The following is a 23612-nucleotide window of genomic DNA, read 5'->3' as shown; positions in this document are numbered from 1 at the left end:
CGCTCGGTTGACGAACGCTTGCCGCCCCCTAGCCTTTCCTCCTCGAAAGCTGGGAGGTGCAAGGGGGAATTTTTGTTCTGGGGTTTGGCAGGCAAGACCAGAGTTACCAGCTTCCTCTGAGATCAAGTTGAAAATGGGTTGTCACAGATGTCAAGTTGCGCGGGGACATTTACCACTTTTTTTTTTTTAATTTTTTTAAACTGATTTCTGAGCTTTCTGCTTGTGTCCTTGAAATCCCGGTGGGTTCCTGGGATTTGTCTCTGTTGTTATAATTAGAGCTTTTAAACACGGCGTGTAACCTACCGGTGGGTAAGTGCCGTGACTTGTTTAGAATAACAACTAGTTCATGTTTGTTTTTTTAAAAACAGAGATAAAAAGATCAAACTCATCCGTATTCCCGCCACTCAGAGCTAACCACTATTAATCTTTTGGTGACTACCCGTAGAGATTTTTCTACGACTATATATAACCTATACTTATAAAAAAAAAAAAAACTTTCCATACTGAAAGAGAGTAGATCAACTTCTATTTGCTTCCTTTTATTTTTAGCCTTTTTAAAACCTTTTACTCCTGTGAATAGCTTATTTAATCACTCAGCCGTTGTGATTGTCATACTTGAAGTTCATTCTTCCAGAGCGACTAGGAATGCGGGATGCATGCTTCTGTCTTAGAATTGTATTGGTGTTTTGCCATTTTGCAGTGTTGTGTGATCCTCCCAACAGTTCTAGGAAATCTCTTGCTATAGAACGGGAGCACTGATACTGTCTTTTCCCGCCCGTCCGTCCGGTCTTGAAAACCTCCACGGAGAGGCAACATACCAAAGCACTCCAGAAACGGTTAATTGTTATTTAAATGTGAGATAATTTGGTTCTCATTTTACTGCTGAGGAAAACTGAACTTACTGAGCCCCAGAGTAACTTTTACAAGGCTGCATCTTGTACAACTTGTACACCTTGTACACCTTTTACAACTCTGCTAACTGAGGTTCAGGGCCCTAAGTCACCTGACTCATAGTCCTGTGTTCTTTCTTTTGCACCTGTAGGGCGTAGTCTAAATACTTAGAGAAGCACAAACCTTTCTTATCTGGTAGTTTTATCTGCCAGTTAAAACATTTTTTTAAACAATGATTTAAAAAAAAAAAACACAATAGCTAAAGAGTCCTCGTTCAGGAGTCTATGAAATACTGATGTGAAGTCTTAAAATGAGAGAGTAATATAGAAATACTACTATTTTACTGTACATTTGCTGAATTAAATGAATCTTGAACAGATGCAGTAATGTAGAACAGTTGGACATCTTCCCTCAACACATAGGTTTTCTCTGCTTGTGTTAGAATTTCCATTTAGTAAAATGAGTTTAACTATGACAAGCTCATATTCTGACCCTTATGTTATTATTTTATTTTTGCCTTGACAGCGATTTGATTACTTAGATTTGGGCAAACTTATAATCAGGTGTGAATACCATCTCTGGCAAAGGTGTTTCATATCTAGTAAAGATGATAATTAAGAGTTTATAAAATAAACTTTAGGTTGAGAAGTAAAAGAACATATATTTTTTAGAAGTAATTTGTTTATTAATATATTGTGGTACACTGTGAGACCATTAATGTTAAAAGAGTTATGCTGAAAAACCAGTCAGTTAATATGATTTAGAAGTCTGAAATAACATTTCCAGTTTCCTATATGTAAAAGATGGCTTTACTGTCTACTCAGCTCTTTACAGTAAAAATAAAGAACATCTTGTTCTTTTGCATGTGGGAAAGAATTTCAACTACGAACTGTCATGGAAATATATATATATAACTGGAAAGTATTATTTCTGATGTTTCAAACCACTCAGTTTAGCTAAAGACACACTTGTTTTTGAGTTCTTGCATAGGGTTTCTTTTTTTTATAATCATAAATTTAGTGAGCACTTTGTATGTAAGCACTATCTTTTACATGCATTGCGTCATTTAATCCTTAGAGCAGCACTAGTAACTAAAAACTGTATCTCATACTAGTTAAACAAGTGACTTTGGCTTCACACATTTTCTTACAGTTACTCACCCAAGTGTTAGAAAACATTGCTTTTTGATACATCACTAGTATATACCAGCCTGTAAACCAAATGCCTGTATTTAACCAGAAAATAAGAAAAGGAATTGGTTTCACCCTCTAAATTGTATAACTAAAAGATGGGCATTTGAAATTATGTGTTAATTCAACTCCAGGAGAAGAATGAAGTCAAACAATCTAATGAAAAATTTTTTTCTAGAACCCAAACAGTGGCAATGTTTGCATTACCTTTACTTGTGTTTTTCACGCTACTTAAATAATAGTAAAAATCTAAGCAGTGGTGTTCCTCTGTACCTCAACTGACGTGATTTTTTAAGGTAAGGGTCAGCCTCTGTTTTGCTTACCTGTAGAGCATGTAACATGATTAATAGAGTGGTAATAAAAGATTTTTTTAATATACATATATATATTTATTCATTTGGTGCAGTGTAGGTTTGGGTGTCTGCTTTGCTAACCCAAGCAGTAAGGTATGTGAAGTTTTTGTCAAGACCAGAGAGAGGTATGTAGCATATGTGTGCCGTTTGCTTCTATATAACTGTTTGTAAATTGAGTCATTACTTAAGAATGATCACTTCCAGTGGATAGTAAGGTGCAGTTGGAGGTGATAGTTTCTAATATTCTCTTAGATGTAACTAATTTACCAAAGGGGGGAAAAGTCTTCTGAAGCTCTTCTGAGGAATTATAATACTGAAGGTGTGAGTATGGTTTATTTTCTTAGTCTGTTTTAAAACAACATTTTTATTCGGAATGATTATTGGGAAGAGTGAACTGTCTTTTATTCGGGAACTTGAACAGTATCTGGAATTGACCATTGCACGTGCTCATTTTAGAATTCTGTTCCTTAAAATAATCCACCAATGCTTCTGAACATTTTCAGCATTTGGTTTCTCTTTCTGCTCCAGAACAATTAAATTCTAGTTTGGCATAGGATCCCTTTGGGCTAAAATCTGCATGGGGCCAATAGCAATTAAATAGCTCCTTAAAGCTTCTCCGCTACCTCTTACCAACACTTAACAAGACACCAAACTTTTATAATGCAGTTTGTTAGAAATTAGCAGTCTGCCCTTGTGGCTAAAGAGGTGATCAGGCATGTGGGTTTCTCCTTTTGCATACCTAATCTACCTGGTAGGAAAGATAATTTCTTGGTAGCACTCTGCTTATGCTGGTTCTGGATATTTTTGTTACTTATGGGGAACTAATGGCAGTTCTCTTAGGCTCGGGTGAGAAATAGAATAGGAGCTACTATTTTTTTGGAAGGCCACGTAAACATCATGAGAGATTCTAGGAAATGCTCAAAAGTCTGTAGAAGGTAATGTTTATTTGCCATCATCAAAGTACTTATTTATATTTATGGAAGGTACGTTTTGTTCTTTAAATGTATTTTTGGTTCATTTTTTTCACCTCGACAGTGGAGAGTTTTATTCTCGAGAGAATGAGAAATGTTTAGGCTGTATGCAAGAAGTAGGATGCTTACGCACTGGTGACCTACTTTTAACCTGTCCCTTGGCCAGAAGCAGCAAAGCTATAGATTTAGATATTTGCCTGATTTCTTTGGAAAGTGGTATTTTTCTTACCTCATGGAAGTATTAGTGGGCCTCTGGTTGTCCTTAATAACTTTGTACTTTCATCACAAATCAATAAAGTTTGAGTTTTGTGCCCCCTCCCCTTCTCATTTTAGTTAGTGACAAAATAACAAGCATAAGTATTTGCTTTAATGCACTGGAAATTAGATCACTTGCTAAATCAAAGGAGTGGATCGTAATTAAGAATACGTGTCTTCTGTGTTCTTGTTGCCTCCCCCATACTTTTTGAATGGTGATTATTTCTCTGGCATAAGGAAATGAATTCCAGAACTCTGCTGAGTTGAAAGGATCTCTATGCAAAAGAAGGGACCTATAATGTTCTAGTTTGGATATTAAGGTAACCAAGACTTTCATGGTCTGCAATATAGCATCTCCAGTTACTCTTCCTTTAAGAGCAGATACCCCTAAGAGAACAGACATAGACGTATCTAACAGGCTGGATGTGAGGTGAGTCTTGAATGGCCTCTCCTTTATTTTAAAAGTGTGTTACTGGGAATTCCCTTGCAGCCCCCGCTTTCACTCCCAGGGCGCAGGGCGCTAGTTCAGGGAACTAAGATCCCACAAGCCATGGGGCGTGGCCAAAAAAAATATATATCAATAAAAGTGTTTTACTTATTTAAGATGGCCTCCATTGCTAGCTGCCCAACAAAATTGAGAAAATTTAGTTTCTTCAGCATCTTAGTTGTTTATACAAATCTATAGGTGACAAAAGCATTGTGCCTGTATAGAGAAATGTACCGAATCTTTTCTCATTGAATCGTATGTTTCCGGTTTCTAATGGTACACACATATCAAATAAGTAAAATATCAATATATAAGAAACAAAGGGAACTAAATTTCCTTGACAACTTACACATAATAAACTGTTAAATACATGTTGTTAGGCATTTTGTAATCTATGTATCTTAAGTATTATTTTTGAGTCTCTATCATAATGATTAAGATCCCAGAGAATAGAAACAGACCTTAAGGAAACTAAGATTTGAGAGGTTAATGGCTTTTCCTATGTCATATAGCCCAGTTAGTGAGAGAGCACCAAGTCCCAAACCCAGATGATGCTACCTCCCCAAATGTGCCTGTTTCCAAGTAGATTTACTTTCAGCGTTATCAACAGCTAATTTTATTAACCAGATGCACTAAAGAAGCCTAGTAAGTTTAATGAGCAAAGAAAAAAAGTTCTTTTTAAGGAGGTACTTTTCCCTTGGGTTACTTGAAGTGATTATAGGCCAATTTTATTACATTAAAATCGTAGAAACATTTTCAAGCCGTAGGTGATGACCTATTATTAAAACCAAATTGGTCCAAATTTTTCCTAATCTCCTGGGGCACATGATAACTATGTAATAAATGAAAAGGAATGCCTACCAGACCAGGAATTAAAAGGCCCTGGTCCAGCCGCAGGCATGCTGAGTTATGGGTTTTGAGAAAATACACAGAATAACATTTTGAAGGGAAAAGGGTGAGTTTCACATAGATTTGTCTTACCTCAAAAGTATTATTGACTGAATGCATGATTCAGGGTAAATGAAGCTTGTGGCTAATTAACTAGGTCCTAATTTGCATTTCTAAAATCAGGATATATATTTTTATTTATTTTTTATCCATAGCTTTCCCATGGTTTGGCATGGACATCGGGGGAACTCTGGTAAAGCTCTCATATTTTGAACCTATCGATATCACAGCAGAGGAAGAACAAGAAGAAGTTGAGAGCTTAAAAAGTATCCGGAAATATCTGACTTCTAACGTAGCCTATGGATCCACTGGTATTCGGGATGTACACCTTGAACTGAAAGATTTAACGCTTTTTGGCCGGAGAGGGAACTTGCACTTTATCAGATTTCCAACCCAGGACCTGCCTACTTTTATCCAAATGGGAAGAGATAAAAACTTCTCAACATTACACACGGTGCTATGTGCTACAGGAGGTGGTGCTTACAAGTTTGAAAAAGATTTTCGCACAGTAGGTATTTCGCTCACAGGCAAAAATCGGTACCCATTCTCTTCAGTTTTTAAAGTATGAGGCTCGTTTTCTGTCTGATACGTTCCTTAGACTAGTTCCCCCTGCTGATACAGGGGAAGTATGTATTCATGACTTACTTTTGATTGGAGCATTTAAACACCTTTATACAATGAGTAAAAACTGGCCAGAGTTCGGCCTGTCGTACATAATATGGAGTAAAACCTGCTAAGTTTAGGAACTGCTACAAAGCTACAGTAAAAGCACACGTCAGTGAATTTGGCAGTGTGCAAAGCCAGATATAAATGGGGCTTGAAATATTTTCACTATTATTATCCTGTGTTTGCTTGTTTTTTTGAGTATTATCCAGTCATCTCTCCTAAGGCCACCATCTTCCCAAACCCTAACTGAAACCTGTATCTTTTGATTAATAGACACCTGAATGAAAGTCCCTATTAGCCCTTTTTTCTTGGATTTTATACCATTGACCCTACCATGTTTCTGTCTTGAAGGGGGTCATTTGGATATGGCAGGCGGATTATGTAAGCGTCGATTTCTGTGCTAGTAGGGGTTTGCCAAGTATCCAGTCCTTCCCATTAGAATAAAGATTTAAAAGTTTAGGGCTTCCCTGGTGGCGCAGTGGTTGGGAGTCCGCCTGCTGATGCAGGGGACCTGGGTTCGTGCCCCGGTCCGGGGCGATCCCACATGCCGCAGAGCGGCTAGGCCCGTGAGCCATGGCCGCTGAGCCTGCGCGTCCGGAGCCTGTGCCCCCCAACGGGAGAGGCCACAACAGTGAGAGGCCTGCAAACCGCAAAAAAAAAAAAAAAAAAAGTTTATACTTGGATTTACTGAAATTTGTTTTTCTTGAAAATATGCATGTGGACCATTTCGTTTCTCAGATTCACATAAGAAAATCTAGAACATAAGCGATCACTTATATGGCTCATGGAAGTGAATACCTTGTAATTTGGGGTAGTTTTTATTAAAAATTTTTATGATGAGTAATACTGATTTGTATTCAGTTTATTGAGTAATCTGACCATAAATTCGAATCCAGTTTTTTTGGATGCGTGATATTTAGTGTTTGCCAAAAGCAGTGTCCTTGAAGCCAGCTCTCACCTGGCCATTGTTTGGAGACCCTGGTATTCAAATTACGGAGTTCTAAGTTTTTTTTAAGAAGTATTGATATTTTCTAGTGATGAAGTTTTATAATATTTGTTTTTGTTGGAGCTCAATCATTTATTAAGCTAATATTTGAACACTTAGTTTGTGTTAGGTATTGTGCTAGGCACTGAGAAGTCAGCTAGGAATAAGACACAGACTTAGCTCTCAAAGAGTGCAGTATCCTAGACCACACATTTAAGTGAACTATAAGTTCAGTGCATTATAATTAAGAAGTACAATGCATTATAATTAATACTATTGCTATGAAAAGAGATGCCATGGGAACACAAGGGGGAGTGATACCTAATAAGTCCTTAGAGAATTGAAAAGCTTATCTAAGCTGAGATCTTTTATAGTAAATATTTTATAATATACTCTTTACTAACCTGAAATGAATTTAATAATTTCATATTAGTACCCAAACTATCATATAAAGACAGGAAGTTAAGGTATTTATATATCAGTAGGTAGATTCTCTGGTATGATCACACAAGAGGGCATAATGAAGTAGTCAGATTTAGATGCTTCTATGTACATAGATTGAACTTAATTTCTAAAGCCACAAATGCTAAGATTGATAAGGTATGTTTTATTGGAGAATCAAATACCATAAGTGGTATTGCTGTTGTGACATAACTTTCGAAGATGCTAAACAACACAAGGTAAAGTTCCAAACAGTAAAAAGTACACTTCCTCACTTTATGTGGTGGTTGCGTTCCTAGCAAATTTAGTATGTATTAAAACCACGTAAAGAATACCTTGTGTCGGGCTTCCCTGGTGGCGCAGTGGTTGAGAGTCCGCCTGCCGATGCAGGGGACACGGGTTCGTGCCCCGGTCCGGGAAGATCCCACATGTCACGGAGCGGCTGGGCCCGTGAGCCATGGCCACTGAGCCTGCACGTCCCAAGCCTGTGCTCTGCAATGGGAGAGGCCACAACAGTGAGAGGCCCGCATACCGCAAAAAAAAAAAAAAAAAAAGAATACCTTGTGTCTATACACATATAGATAAAATACTTCCTGTTTACATAGGCTCAGATAATTATAAATGAATTTTCCTACTGCTGCCTACAAAAATGTCTGTTGTAATGTTCAAAGGTAATACAGGGAAGGGTTAACTCTTTTTTTTTCACAACTGCCCCACCCATTGCAGATGTCTGGCACCCCAAGTCCCTGCCCAGTAAATGTTAGTTTGATTCTCTCCTCCTCCCCATCTTTGTGAAAACTAAAAAGTCCACACAGATTTCCAAAACACCTCTAGAAGTAATACCACCACCACTGAGAACCACAGGACTAAATGAAGTCCCTAAGAGATTTTGACACAAAAGAAAACAAGTGAAAACGTGTGGGTTGTAAATGATTTTGAAGTTTTGTAAAGTACATGGAAATTATATGGTATAGTCGAGTAAAGTGTTTTGAATGCGTTCCTTTGTTCACTTTATAAAACTCGCTTTGGTGTTTTTTTACAGATTGGAAACCTCCACCTGCACAAACTGGATGAACTTGACTGCCTTGTAAAGGGCTTGCTGTATATAGATTCTGTCAGTTTCAATGGACAAGCAGAGTGCTATTATTTTGCTAATGCCTCAGAACCTGAGAGATGCCAAAAGATGCCTTTCAACCTGGATGATCCCTATCCACTTCTGGTAGTAAACATTGGTTCGGGAGTCAGTATTTTAGCAGTCCATTCCAAAGACAACTATAAACGAGTAACTGGGACAAGGTAGTAACCTTTTTGTTCTTAAGGCAGCATACATATTGTTTTCTACACAGAAATTGTGAAATCTAATGTGTATTGTGCAACAGCTAAAAATGTAGATGTGTAAGTATAAGTTAAAGTGTTGCAGATAATACTTTTTTATAAGGCATGTGTGTAGACTCAAACTAAAATCATTAAATGTTTATATTTGGTTAGCATCATTTGGCATCAAAATTTCCGTAATGAAAAGAGTGAATTTTTATCTGGAATGATTCCAATAACATTTTAATTTTCCAAAGCATTTTTCTCATTTTTATATAGATATATTTAAGCCTAAAGCTTGAAACATTCTTATTTGATTCACATTTAAGTGGAGTATTTGGCAACATTGTAATTAATTCATATAGGATGAATTTAACATGAACTCTTTTCTTTAATACCTGGAATATGAATGTGAAATGAGATTTAAAATTTTTCCTTATGATTCCAATATGTCCTTTATCACCTTTTAAGGAAGCTGGAGGCTCCTGTTTACTTAATTGAGGAAGAAAGATTTTAGGATGCTTTAAATTAGATTGATTTGTGGAAAAAACGCTGGCCATGCTCTGCAGCATATGGGATCTTAGTTCCCAAACCAGGGATCAAACCTGTGCTCCCTGTGTTGGGAGCACAGACTCTTAACCATTGGACTGCCAGGGAAGTCCTGAAAAAAACTCATTTTAATTTTAATGTAATACTCCTATTTGAGTAATACTTAAATTTAATTACTATTTTATTTCTGTGGTGGCTGAAAAGTCTACCTCCGTTGAAACTCTCTATGCCAAAGAATTACAGGGAAGTACTGCCTACTTCAATCAATTCAAAAAGACAAATTCAGTCTATTAACTAAATTCCAACAGTGATTCAGGAATATAACCTGTTAGAAATTTAGGTGAGACTAGGGAGCAAAGGTTTTGATTTTAGGGGCTAGAGTGGCATAATTTCATTTTGTGAGCATATCCAAAAGAATAATAGAACCAAGTTAACTTCTGTCTTTAACATGATGACCAGCCTGACATAAATGTCCTCACTGTATTCATATCGGAGTCATGTAAATGTTAATGTATCACGTTGGGTTGATTTCAGCCTTATCAGGCTAAGTAAATAGGCCTTTCACAAAATTATTTCCTGGAAACCATTTAGAATTACAATTTTTCTCCTTTTAATTTGTACAGTATTAACTTTTAGCACTCCTTTTTCATGCACACAAAAACATTTATTTTTAGCAATTACAAAGTGTAAGGTATCAGGTGAAGATACTAGAAGATATAAAAGGTCTTCTGTGTCTGTTGTTTACACGACGACATTTTTTTCCTTTGGTTTATTCTTTGATCTGACAAATTTGGTTTTGCTATGTGTTTTTCTTAGGTTTAGCAATATCTATCCATGTGTTCATTGAATAAATGAGTGCTCCATCCTTTTACTTTGGAGAAAGAATACAGTGTGTAAATGCAACTTACCAAGTTTCTTTATTTTCTTTAGCCTTGGAGGGGGTACCTTTCTTGGTTTATGTAGTTTATTGACTGGCTGTGAAAGTTTTGAAGAGGCTCTTGAAATGGCATCCAAAGGTGACAGCACCCAAGCTGACAAGCTGGTCCGTGATATTTACGGAGGAGATTATGAAAGATTTGGTCTGCCTGGTTGGGCTGTAGCATCTAGGTAAGTTTAACATTTACATTGTAATTAAAGTTGCTTATTTAGGTTTTTGGTTTTTTGGTTTTTTTTCCTTGCGCTACGTGGGCCTCTCACTGTTGTGGCCTCTCCTGTTGTGGAGCACAGGCTCCGGACGCGCAGGCTCAGCGGCCATGGCTCACGGGCCTAGCCGCTCTGCGGCATGTGGGATGTTCCCGGACTGGGGCACGAACCCGTGTCCCCTGCATCGGCAGGCGGACTCTCAACCACTGCGCCACCAGGGAAGCCCGCGTATTTAGTTTTTAGAAAGCAGTGTATCAGGAAGTTGTAAGGGGCTTCCTCTTACCCAGTTTAGTTCTAAGTTTTGAACATTGATGTCGTTTTAAAATTAAATATACATCAAGAAGTCTCCCCTGAATGCACTATAGGAAACTGTTTTTATTAGTTCTTGAGTATCCTTCCAGTGTTTCTCTATACAAATACAAATAAATATCCTTATCCTCCCCTTACAGAAGGTAACTTTTAGAAGGTAACATTTATATACCATTATATAGTATGCCGTATACAGTCGGGTCTCCTTATCCATGGTTCCTCATCTACAGAGTCAACCATCCTCGGATCGAAAATATTTGGAAAAATAATTCCAGAAAGTTGCAAAAAGCAAAACTTGAATTTGCTGCACACAGGCAACTATTTACATAGTATTTACATTGTATTAAGTGTTATTAAGTAATCTGGAGATGCTTTAAAGTATATACCTAGGTTATATGCAAATACTACATCATTTTATACAAGGGACCTGAGCATCTAGAGATTTTGGTGTCCAAGGAAGGTCCTGGAACCAATCCCCCATGGATAAGAGGGAGAACTGTATAGTCTACAACAGCAGTATATCCTAGTCTGTTTGCCTGCCCCCCCCCTCTTTTTCCCCTCTTCCTTCCCTCATCCTTTCCCTCCCTCCCTACCCTCTGTCTTCCTCTTTTTCCTTCCTTTCCTCCCTCTCTCCCTCCTTCCTTTCTCCCCCCACCTTTTTTTTATTAACAGCTTCATGGTATTTCATTGTATGAATGTATCATAGTTTGATAGATGTTTGGGTGTTCCCAGTATTTTCCTACGTGCAGTTCATTGGGTCAGTAAGTAACCTTGTACATGTATACCTTATTTTGTACATGTGTAGATTTATCTGTAGGCTGTATTCTCAAAATGTATGAAATGTTGTTTGTTATCAGCAGATTTGATTTTGTTTTTCATTTCTCTGCAGTTTTGGGAATATGATTTATAAGGAGAAGCGAGAATCTGTTAGTAAAGAAGATCTAGCAAGAGCTACATTAGTTACTATCACCAATAACATTGGTTCTGTGGCACGAATGTGTGCTGTTAATGAGGTAAAAAAAATGGTTTAATTATATGAAAAATGTGAGTTGGAGTTTTATGTACGTGTAGCAGGCTTCTTCGTATTCCTTAAGGAGGCCTCATAGGATCGAGATCTCTTAATCCATTAAATCCCAAGATTCATTAATATATATGTTACCTATCCAATTGTGATACTACCTTTAAAGAAAGTAGCAGATAATTCAAACCGGAAATAGGACAAAGAGATAATTTACATTTCATATTTATCCAGAAACCTTTTCAGAAACATACAACCTAAATATCTTTAAGTTGTGAAACAAAAATTCTATCTAAACAATAAGACGTTTTGAGGTAACTTACTATTGAAAGTGGGTGGGTACTTTTTTCCTGCTAGTGTTACCTTTGATTACTGAAGTACTTGGAAGTTTTCTTACTGCCCTCGGCTTCTTTACAGTGCTGCCTTGTTGCATATGGATCAAGCAGCATTGTACAGGGCTATGAAGGCACTGAGACCGTTCTTCACATGAAATTTGAATGATGTATACTTACAAAAAGCATGTACTGCTAGATTTACCTCATAATTGGGTTATTTTTATTTGAAGAAGACTGTATATACAGTTTTGCCTTTGTGTAATAGAGGTATTTGCCCATTTAATTTTTATAAATATCAAATACTTTATAAATGTGTTGGGAATTTTACTTTTTAAAGGAATTCTTCATTTGTTCACTCATTCGTTTATTCATTGAGTAAATATTTAGAGTACCATGTGCCAGGTATTGTTCTGAGCACTTGAGATAAATTAGTGAAGAAAACAAAGATCCCTGACTTTGTGGAGCTTACAGCCATTCTAGTGTTGTAGTAAACAAGTAAATTATTCCGTATTAGGTGATAAATGCTATTTTTAAAAAGGAGAAAATTAAACAAGATAAAGAGAATTGAGAGTAGACCAGAGAGTGGCAGAGGACAAATTACTGAGTAACTGGGTGTAGTTAAAGGAAGGCTTTGTTGAAAATGTAACTCTTAGGCAAAGATTTGATGGAGGTGAGAGAATCATGGGTGCAGATATTTGGGGAAAGGGAGGCTCCAGAAGAGAGAACAACTGTGCAAAGACTCGAATTAATCCTCTGAATTACTCTAAATTCAAAATTAGAATACTGTCTTTTAAGTTTCTTAATAACAGTGTAGTAAGTTAGTTGAGGGAGCCACTAGCAGGCATTTTAACCTAGGTTTGGGAAATATATCACTTTGAGGGGGCAGACAGTAATCTGGGATCTTTTTTGTTACCCCTGTAGGTCCAGATTTTCACTGGCCAATTGACTTAACAGTAATTAAGGCCATAATTTACGCTATTCAAACTCAGTGTGCAAAAATGTACACTCAGAAGTACTTACATTGTTGTGAGAGTAGAAATAGGTTTTTTGGAGATTCAAAACAAATATTAGTTCCTCCATCTGGAAGCCCTAGGGGTTGGGTGGGCATGCCAGTATCCCAGTCAGTTTTGCTCTCCAGTGCTATAGATAAAGTCCATGGTTTCTGTGTCATTACTGAGCATAAACTGCAAAATGCTGACCAAGTTTACAGGTTGTTTTTTAATCCTAAACACGTTTAAAATACTTTTCCTTGGTTTGTCTCCTTTTATCTCGTCAGTGACATTTCTCCAAATTACTTTCTTTGCTAAATGTATTACTTATTGGCCATTTTCAAAAATAAGTCTATCTATAATCATTAAACTAGGGTCTTTCCAGAACTTTTCTTTTTAAATTAGACGTTATTTTTTAGGGCAGTTGTAGGTTCACAGCAAAATTGGGTGGAAGGTACAGAGTTCACTGACCCCCTAGACGCACAGCCTCCCCTACTGTCAATATCCAGCACCAGTTTGGTACATTTGTTAAAATCGATGAGCCTACATTGACACATCATCACTCAGAGTCCATAGTTTACATTTGGGGTCACTCTTAGTGTACATTCTATGGGTTTTGACAAGTGTAGTGACATGTCCTAAACTAATTTTTAAATATTCAGGATTATGAAGGCATATACCAGGAATGCAGTAGGCACTAAAAAAAGGTAGTAGTTGTTTATATTTGTAAGTAGAGATCTTATAAACTGTATTGTATTGTAAAATCTACTTGATAATTCTTTTTTCAAGTCATTTTCTTTGTTCTTTTCTTTTAGAAAATAAACAGAGTTGTCTTTGTTGGAAACTTTTTACGTGTCAATACTCTCTCGATGAAACTTTTGGCATATGCACTGGATTATTGGTCAAAAGGTCAACTGAAAGCATTGTTTCTAGAGCATGAGGTATGATATGAAAATAAAGTTTTGTGAATTTTAATAGCATGCTTTTAAATGCAGTTTCATATATTGTGCCTTGCCGGGTACTTTATAAGTGAAGTATAAAACTGCGATTTACGTAAATAGTACATTGATTCCCTCACTTCAGTTTGAGTTAGGGGGTGGGCATTTTTGTAACCTGGCAGACATCCCATTAAGATGAGAATCTCACAGTTCTGAAAAAGAGAGAGCAGTATCGGGTCTGTGAGCTCATTAAATACTGGGGCTGCTTGTGTACTTAGTGGGTTTGTTTTGTTAAATTGTTTTCTTTTGTTTGTTTGTTTTGTTTTTTATTGTTGTTTTTTGGCCGTGCCTCAGGTGGGATATTAGTAGTAGCTCCCCAACCAGGGGTTGAACCCGGGCCCTTGTCAGTGAGAGCACAGAGTCCTAACCACTCGACCGCCAGGGAATTCCCTCTTTCTTTTTTTGTCCTCCCCTGAGAGGACAAATGTTAAATATGAACAGTAAAAATATATATGATTTAGCAATGAAAATCTCCTTAATCCTCCCACCACAGCCTCACCCCCACCTCCAGTGGTAACCACTGTTAACATCTCGGAGTTTATTCTTTGAGATTTTTTTTTCCTATTCGATCACAATATCCAGTTAAATTCTGATTGGAGCAAGTATCAGTTCACAAAATGTTTTGGATTAAGTAAACTTACCTTGAATTATTTGTGGTCAAGTGAATATTTTATTAAGCATTTTAATAATACAGATTCTGAGTATTTGTTCTGCTCTTATGAGCTTCCATGTGTCATTGTCACTGCTTTCGCTGTAGAGGTCAGAATGTGTACTCTTGTGCACCTCCACCTGGCGTGTCCTCTGCTGTGGGAATGGCAGGCAGAGCCAAAGGAATTTTCTTCAGGAAAGGGGAGGGGAGCCAGAATTGCAACAATAGTCCTAGAAGCTTTAGAGTCTAACAGCCACTCTTTATAAAAAAATATGTATTTCAAAGGTATATATATTATAATTAACTAGAAAATGCTTAGCTTCAATTATAATACAAAAACATATACATATATATGTATTGGGTTGGCCAGAAAGTTTGTTCAGGTTTTTCTGCAACATCTTAAGGAAAAACCTGAACAAACTTATTGGTCAACCCCAAATTTGTACTATATGAAGAATATATACTACCAGAAAACTTATATTGTTTCAAGTAGACTGTTGATTGAAATATTGAGCAATTAAACATGGAATTCAATTACAAAAAAAAAGTTGTATATATTGAGAATACAGTTTAAAAAAATTTTTTTTTACAATAACTGATGACACAAATTGGTAGCTTTCTGAATCAATGTTCTTAAATAGATTATACACAAGTATGTGTTCTTAATAGTGGTTAATATTACATGTTCATTTAGAAGTTGCACTACATTAATAATTGCTTTTAAATTATGCAGGGATATTTTGGAGCAGTTGGTGCACTTCTTGGGCTGCCAAATTTCAGCTAAAGCATCGGGTTTCTCTCTGTTAATGTCACTCAAGAGGAACTGAAAACTGGAGGTGTTATTACTGCATTATTTGTCACTGGGAACCAAAGGATGAAAGAGTAGCACTATTCCTGTTGATTTTTAAGTATCAGAATATGGTAAGCTGCTATATGTTGCCATATTAAAAAGAGAGCTCCAGTAATGTGAAGTATTTCTAAGTGAAATGCTTTCCCTTCTGTATATAGCCAGTGTTAAATCCTTAAATGCAATACAGCCTCTGATTAATGAGCTTCCTCTGAAAAAGATTTTCTATTTATTTTATTTTATGTAGCCAACATTGCAGTACTGTATGTTCAAACATGAATCTTAAAGTCTCAGAAATGTTTATCTCATGAAAAGAATTGATTCTGAATATTTGTTACAAGTCTGTTCTATGTGTGTTTTGGTTACTAGTAAGTGGACAGTAACATATCCTGTATCGAAACTTACTGAAATGGCAATCAAAGATGATCATTTTAATATGATTTTAGAAATGTTAAAGCAATATTAATTATTCATTACTGTTGTTTTCCAAACATATCTTCTCCCAAAAATCATGTTTATGTGCTCTTTCCCCAGAAGTATAACCTTTTTCAAATGCCATAATTTAATTGAAATACTGTTGTTAAACATTAGCCTGAACTTTAAAATGAATCCTAGAAAATGCACATAATTGGTTATACTGCATTTTTTGTATTTTGAGTTTATCAGATAGTACATTTTAAAATGTTGTTTAATTGGAGGCTTAATTACTTATTTGAAAGTCCGTTCAGTGAGGTCCCAGGACTATTTGAATGGAGTATGGTTTATGTGTATTGGTAGGGTTCTGTGCTCTTCTCTCTATACCACATTTATCTTAGGCCCAAAGTTAGCCATTTCTGTTTAATTAGGTCTGAACCATCAAAGCTAAAGACTGTCTTCTACTGTGAACAGCAGCAAAATCATTTGTTCTAAACAGATGTTATGGAAATTTAAAAGATGAGTTGTTTTGAAACTGGGAATCTGAGGCAGTATTGCAGAATTATAAAAGGATCAGTGTTTCGTACATTCTGGTAATAAAAGCATTATAGTTCCAAAATTTGTAAATCCTTTTGCCTTGGAATTTATTCTGTATTTTGAAGTCATTTTTTATAATGTTATAAATTTTTTCAGACTTTCATTTTGGTAGTAACATTTTGGAGGTCCAATAGTTCAGCAAAGTTTTTTGAGACTGTCACTTATGGTTTAGGAAGTTGAAAGATGGGGAAAATTGGGAAAAACTGTTCACCTCCTTAAATTACAGTAAATCTGGATGTACTTTGAAGAGCTTAAAACTTTTATATTACAGGAAGAGGTATTATGCTGTCTTTTCACACGACAGTTTTGCTCCGTAGAGAACAATTTTCAATTGAATCTCAAGAGGTGGTGCTTGATAAAGATATTTCTCCCTGTAGTTATGTTCAGAGGGAAAAGCATGTGAAGGTAATTTTTAGAATGTAGAATATTTAGAACTTTGAATTCATGTCAGTCAGTGGTCATTTTGAAAACCTACAGTGTTTAAACATTTTCTTACTAAATGTTTCCATTTTCGTGACTAGATATTTCAGCCAAAAGCTGTATTTTTAATTTATTTTAGAATTGCATGATTGGGCATCTGTACAAGAAGGTTTTGCTTTTAAATGATAACTTCAAATTTTATACCTGTGGCAAACTGTACGTTAGCAGTTACAGGTTTGGGGCTGTCGTCAAGAAGGAAATGGAATGGTAAAAGTATATACAAGTTAATTTGATCAATACTTTGGTTAATTTGGGACTATGATTCATACTTTTTGTCTTTTGAAACTGAAGTTACCTGCTAAAATGCATATAAAGTGACCAACTATTTCACCACTGTGAGAAAAGCTCTTGGCTTTTCTCTTGTACAATCTAGAATTACTGGAGTAATTCTAATAAGTATTTCTAATAAGAACACAGAATTGGGATGAAGGCTGCCAAGATTCTAGTTTTTTATTATGATCCCAGGAAAATGCTTGAGTAAGCATAGAGTGGTAAATAGGTTTGGTTCTAATCCCAATCAGCTTCAGAGCTCTTATGTTCTTGAACAGTGCTGTCTAATAGAAATAAACGTGAGCAACATGTAATTTTGCGTTTTCTAGCAGACATATTTAAAAAGTAAACAGGTGAAATTCATTTAAATTATATATTTCTATTTAACCCAGTGTAGCTGTGTGATCATTTCAACATGTAATCATTATAAAAAGTTATTTAGGGTTTTTTTGGGGTTGGGGGATTGTTGCTACCTAGTCTTCAAAATCAGTATGTATTTTACACTTACAGCACAACTCAATTTGGACTAATCACATTTCAGGTTCTCAGTAGCCACGTTTGGGTAGTGGTTACTGTATTAGTGTAGTTTCTAGAACTAGCTCTTAAAAATGAACACTATCATGTATTCATTAAAACTTAAATTTGAATCTGGACTTTTTAAAGAATGTTAGAGAGGGAACACGTGAGAACCTTATTTTTTAAATACGTAAAGAGGGATAAGAAATACCTCATTTGGCCTAGTTTATTTTATTCAGACAAACTGTAGTTCTGACCATTCCAAAAAACATCTTACATTGCATCCTGCCATCTCATTGTAGTAGGTATCGTTTTTCTAATGATACTACTAAAGTTGCCCAAGACACATCCTGAGCATCCTCATCAGTCTTCAGAATGTATATTTCCTTCGCTGCAGTAAATTTGATGATTCCAAAGACTTAACCCCACACACACACCTTGTCTAATTGAACTTTGAGAAGCCAATTCTAAAGGACTAAAAAGAAACCTTTTTAATTCTTCATTGAGTTCTGTACACACAAGGAGAATCTTGTTTATAACTTGGTGGATTTAATTTTCATTTTTAAAAATAACATTTTCAAATGCAAGGATCACTATCAGTTTGCTTGGGCGGTTGGTAAAGAACACAAGGTCTAGAACGTTCCACCACCACTACCACCATCCGTACCCCCAGAAGACTGCCTTTTAACCAGAGAGACTTTGAGAACTAATGGCCTTCAGTTCTACACCCCAACTTCTCCAAAGACAAAGTACTAGTAGACTTCCTTGCCTGTTGACAAGGGCGTTCCTTGCTCAGCTACTCTAGTTGAAATAGGTGGACTCTTAGTTTAGGTAAAGTTAGCGCTATTGCCAGTAATATATGTGGCGTCTTGACAGTCCTTCTAGAGGTTCAGATTGTTTGCCAAATATTAGACTGTGAAGATTCCTGAGTTTTTTACCTTTGCGTGCAGATGTGATTGTTGTATTCTCAGTACCAGTTCCTGAAAGTCCACTTCTGTAAGAAAAATGAGGCAGCTCAAAGGGAAAAAGGTTTTCCTCTATGTCCAGCGGTACTCTTGCCTTCTAAGAGCAGTCCATCTTGCCTTGAATCAAGGCATCTTGCCTTGATTTCTAAGGTCGCATTTTTGGGTGGAAAGCTTAGCAAGGCAGTAGTTTCCAAATGTCCTTTATAACCACTCTGCTTGTTATATGCAAAATGTTTCATATTTTAATATTTTGTTTTTTCTCTATCGAGCACTTTATGCTTTTTAGTCTGTTGCATTTGAGAATGTAGTTTAGAAACTTTTTCTCTTCTAAAGCCATGTAAAAACTGGATGATCACCGGAAAAATGAGTATGTGTTATTTTGCATTTAACTTACTGTTTTGTGGTATGTATAAACAAAATATTAGAAACATACTGCATTTTTGTAACAATACTCTTTGACTTTATTTAACATGATTTGCCATGAAATATCAATGATCTATTTTCCCAATAAGCTTGTTTATTTTAGGGTGTTTTATTCTAATAGAGAAGGAATTCAGCCAACTTGGTTTCTGTCATCAGATAATCTCAGAAAGTAATGTTCTTTATCTCTATTACTGCCTGTTTTCAATATTTGAGACCGTAGCCTTATATTTCTACTGAGCCTAGTAACTGATGAGCAAAGACCCCAAAAAGTGAGTAATTATTTTTCTTCCTTTGAGGTATTTTAATAGCCTATTGAAAACAGGGGTTCCATGAAAAGCAGACTGTCCCAAAAGACAGTTAGTTGCTCCATTCATGGCATCATTTGAAGTGACAGAAACAATTTGTTCAGATACGTGGCATCATGTTTTAGAGTTCATTTTATTTGTGTTGATATATGTTGAGAGGTACTAGTTTTTGGATTCTCACCATAGAATGGTATTAGTTATTCTCTCATAATGTTTTGTTATTACCTGTAATGGCCAAGTAGTAGATATACCTTAAAGTAATATCAAGGGGGTGTGTGTGTGTGTGCGTGCGTGCCTGCGCGTGCTTTAATCTGTAAAGCTATCTGGAATTTTTATTGTGCTATAACTTCAAAATTATATGGGCATTATAACTTTTCCATTGTACAAAAAGAAACATACCACTAAATTTATGGATGTTTGAATGTTAGATATATTTGGGATTTTTTTAATAGCCCTTTTCTTTAAGCTGTTTCTTATTTCTGATCATTGTGAGTTGGGATAGATGTGGGATAAACCCCTCCTAGAATTATTGCCTTTGTCAAACACAATTCATAGTGGGATTTATAAAACACAATTTTAATTATCTCTAAGTGAGTTGAAATATCATGGATTGTAGTCATTTACATCAAGTATGATAAAGACCTAAAGTACCTTTATCCTTAGGATTGCCTGAGAATAATCAGATTGTACATGTGTCTGATATTTCCAGCTTAATAAATGTAGCAGTGAGTTGATGTTGGGACTTCAGGTACTACAGTTGGTACTGAATGATGTGTTTGAGAGGAAATCAGTTTTCTTTTTCCTTAAGAAAAAAAACAGAATCTTTACATTCTGGCTCTTTGTGTAGTCAAAAGACTATTTCTCTTTTTAGATTTTCAGTCTTTTTGCTGTAGCGGCCAGTAATTTTGTGTTTAAAAGGACGAATGAGGAATGTATTTTTCAAAGGAGTGAATAAAGTTAAAATCCAAGGTTTTGAATTGTATAAATGTGCAACTAAATTTCAAGTCTAAGATAGTGCTGATTTTTTTTTCTATTTCTCAACATCTTTCATACATTGCAGTACCTACAGTTCCAGTAGCTTTCAAAGAAAACATTTCAGTTTTGTATAATTTGTAAAATATACATAAATAATGCAGATAGTTTGAGATTATTTTAGCTTTATGTTGTGTCTCTGAATCATACGGATCTCATACCTGGCACAGTTGATAGTTGTCACGAGTATTAAGCCATTTTGAAATCTGCCACTTTTTTTCTGAGGTGCCCTTTTTAGTTTACATTTAGAAACAAAAGATAACTTTATAGACCTAACATTAATATTCTGGTCTCCTTGTCCTAAATACGGTTAATGGAACATGGATGTAAGTCAGGTTAAGGTGGTTTTATCATTTTTTTAATACATTGTGTGCTTTGACTTTTTATTTGAACTACAGTGAAGCTTTGACTTCTTAACTGAAATTGAGTGGCATTTGTCTTAATTCTGCCCAGTTACAGATCAAATCATACCTAGAAAATGTTTGTGTTAATTTTACTTATACAAGCCATTTCCGTTTAAGTTGCCTTATTCTATCTATTGCATTGTTCTTGCCAAGTCTGAGCTCTGTCATGTTGGAATTATTCTAACACTGAATCTGTGATGTAAAAATGTATGATGTGCTACAAATTTTATTCATAATAAACTAAGTTATAGCCTATTATAACCTATAAAACATTTCTTGTAAATTGTCTAATTTATTTTTCATTTATGTACAGTTTCTTATGTAAATTTTTAAAATACTTGTTGTGGTCTGTTCTATAAACATTCCTGTTCTCTTTTCCTTAAGGCTTATTTGCATGAAAGAAACTTGGGTTTTGCTTGTTTGTATTATATGGCCACTGAGCCAACTTCAGTACTCTCTACCTTTTCTGTAGTTTTAACTTTTTCTAGTTTTGTTCATATTCTAAATAAATGTTAAAATCATGATTTTTATTTCCTACTTTGCAAATAAATTCTGTTAAGTTGTTTACTGTGTTATCTTTTTATTGTTTATATATTGTATTCCCACATTTCCACTTCAAATAAATATAAGGTTTTAATGAAATCAACTATAGTAGAATGTGTAAACTGAGAGAAAGGACATCGTAAAGTCTTGCTCACCTCTGTATTCCCAGTACTTGGCACAGAGAAGGCATTCAGTAAAAAATACTTATTGAGTGAATTAACTGTAGAGGAAGTGTCTTTATCTATCTAGTCTCCCTTTATAAGATGTAATTGAAGTTTTTCCCCACTTTCCTCTCCCCAGCCTTAGAAAGCACAAATGTAAGTTTAGCAGAGGTGCAGTGCAAACCTTCCTGAAATTTAAGCCTTACGTTTATTAACATGTGAAAAGCTTTGCTTTTCCTTGAACCGAGGCCATGGTGTCCTATGCCAGAAATGGATGTTGACAGCAGAGTGGCCCTTAGATGCGCTCCCAGCAGAGGTGCCAGAACGTGTGGTACTTTCTTACCACAGTTTGTTAAGGGTTATGTCACACACGCTTTTCTCTAAACCAGAACTTCATTTCTTTGCTTTTAATAGACAATGTCTGTTAGCGTTGTTCTAAAAGCTTCGATGGTGTTCCGTAATATGTGAGGAATTAAGTTGGAAAATTGACTTCTGAGTTTTCAAACTGATTGTCTAGACTCCAGGCATATAAGAATGGTTGAAAACATGAAGATGACCAGGTAACTTGTGAAGGTACATACCCTTTGTTTTAAAAAAATTTTTTCAGTAGGATGAAAAAAGTGTGAGACAGTGACTAAGGGAAAAATTACGAGTTTGGTGTGGAAATATTAGATTTGAGCTATACTTTAGCTCTCCAAGTGCATTGCAAGCGATTGGAAATAAGCTACTGAAGAGCAAAAGTACAGTTGACCCTTGAGCTACACGGGTTGAACTGTGCGGGTCCACATACATGCAGATTTTTTTCTGTAGTAAGTACTGCAGTACTACATGATCTGAGATTGGTTGAATCCGCAGGTGCAGAGGAACCGAACCGGATACAGAGGGCCAACTCTTAAGTTATATGTGGATTTTCAACTGTACGAAGGGTCAGGCCCCCCAAACTCCCCAGGTTGTTCAAGGGTCAACCGTAATTGAAGGCTACATGCGTAGTTTAAGTGCTTCATTCAAAATAAATGTATAGTTAGCTAGTGGGAAGCAGCCGCTTAGCACAGGGAGATCAGCTCGGGGCTTTGTGACCACCTAGAGGGGTGGGAGGGAGGTGGGAGGGAGACGTAATGGGGAGGGGATATGGGGATATGTGTATACGTATGGCTGAGTCACTTTGTTGTACAACAGAAACTAACACAGTGTTGTGAAGCAATTATACTCCAACAAATATCTATTTAAAAAAATAATAATAAAAATAAATTTATTCTAGGAGGGGAAGAAAAGGGCTTATTTGACTTCTATACACAGAGCTGGTGTATACATTTTGAAAGGAAGACGCCTCTTTTCTATTGACATGTTCCTCAGTGGAGTGTATTGTGTATTGAACAAACATTGTTAATGTTTCTGCACCTGAAGTCTTATCTCCTCCTATGCAAAAAGCTTTACAAACTATTTTAAGGTATTCCTATGCTTCTGATTTTGAGAGTTTTTAAGTTTTGTTTTTGTTTCTGTTTTCTAAAATAAACTTGGAAAACCTGACTCCTCATCTCTGGGATTGCATCTCCTTCTTTACATAAAAAATTGGTATTTAATGTTGCTTTTCCCAGAGGGGAGCAATACACCAGTACACTTGCTTACATTTAGGTAAGTAAGTGCACATCTCCAGCCAGGGCTATAAAAGTGACCTTTACAGTTTCTATAAACAGTAACAAAAATTATCAAAACCATGAAGGCATGTTCTTTTGGACTGAAGAGCCCACTTCGCTCATTTTTCTCTAGCTAGAGTTTGGAGTCTGCTACCCCCAATTTCTTTGGTGGGGGAAAATCCAACTTTTATCATATATTAAACATGCCATTCAGGAAAAAGTTAAGTGAATATGTGTTACGTGTTATGTAGGTTTTTGTTTTTGTTTTTGTTTGGTTTTAGGTATCATATTTTAACAATTTGAATAAAGAATCCTGATACCTTGTGTTTTCAGATTTCCTAGAACACCTCTTCCGGTTTTCAGGACATATGTTTAATGCCTCAAAAAAAAGATTTCAGTGAATTTGTAACTGCTACTACTGATTTTTGTTTACTTTTGGTTTTGGACCTCTTTATTTTTTGTAATCAACTTTATTGAGGTATGATTTTAAGAACAATAATATTTAATGGTATATTTAAGTAAATATGTTT

At 35.9% G+C, this 23612-nt stretch overlaps 1 protein-coding gene across 1 annotated transcript; it reads left to right on the top strand.

The window, feature by feature from the left end:
• Nucleotides 1–17: 17 nt before the first annotated feature.
• On the top strand, nt 18–22531 carry PANK3 (pantothenate kinase 3). Its single transcript, XM_073802782.1, has 6 exons — nt 18–5603; nt 8230–8483; nt 9981–10157; nt 11392–11515; nt 13660–13785; nt 21863–22531. Exons 1-6 carry the CDS (start codon nt 5268–5270, stop codon nt 21914–21916), a joined length of 1071 nt encoding a protein of 356 aa, XP_073658883.1. The 5' UTR covers nt 18–5267; the 3' UTR covers nt 21917–22531.
• Nucleotides 22532–23612: the final 1081 nt, after the last annotated feature.

This window comes from Tursiops truncatus, chromosome 3 (genome assembly GCF_011762595.2).
Source record: "Tursiops truncatus isolate mTurTru1 chromosome 3, mTurTru1.mat.Y, whole genome shotgun sequence".
Lineage (NCBI taxonomy): Eukaryota > Metazoa > Chordata > Mammalia > Artiodactyla > Delphinidae > Tursiops > Tursiops truncatus.
Note: the sequence above shows the minus strand (reverse complement) of the source record. Positions and strands in the feature narration are given on the sequence as shown.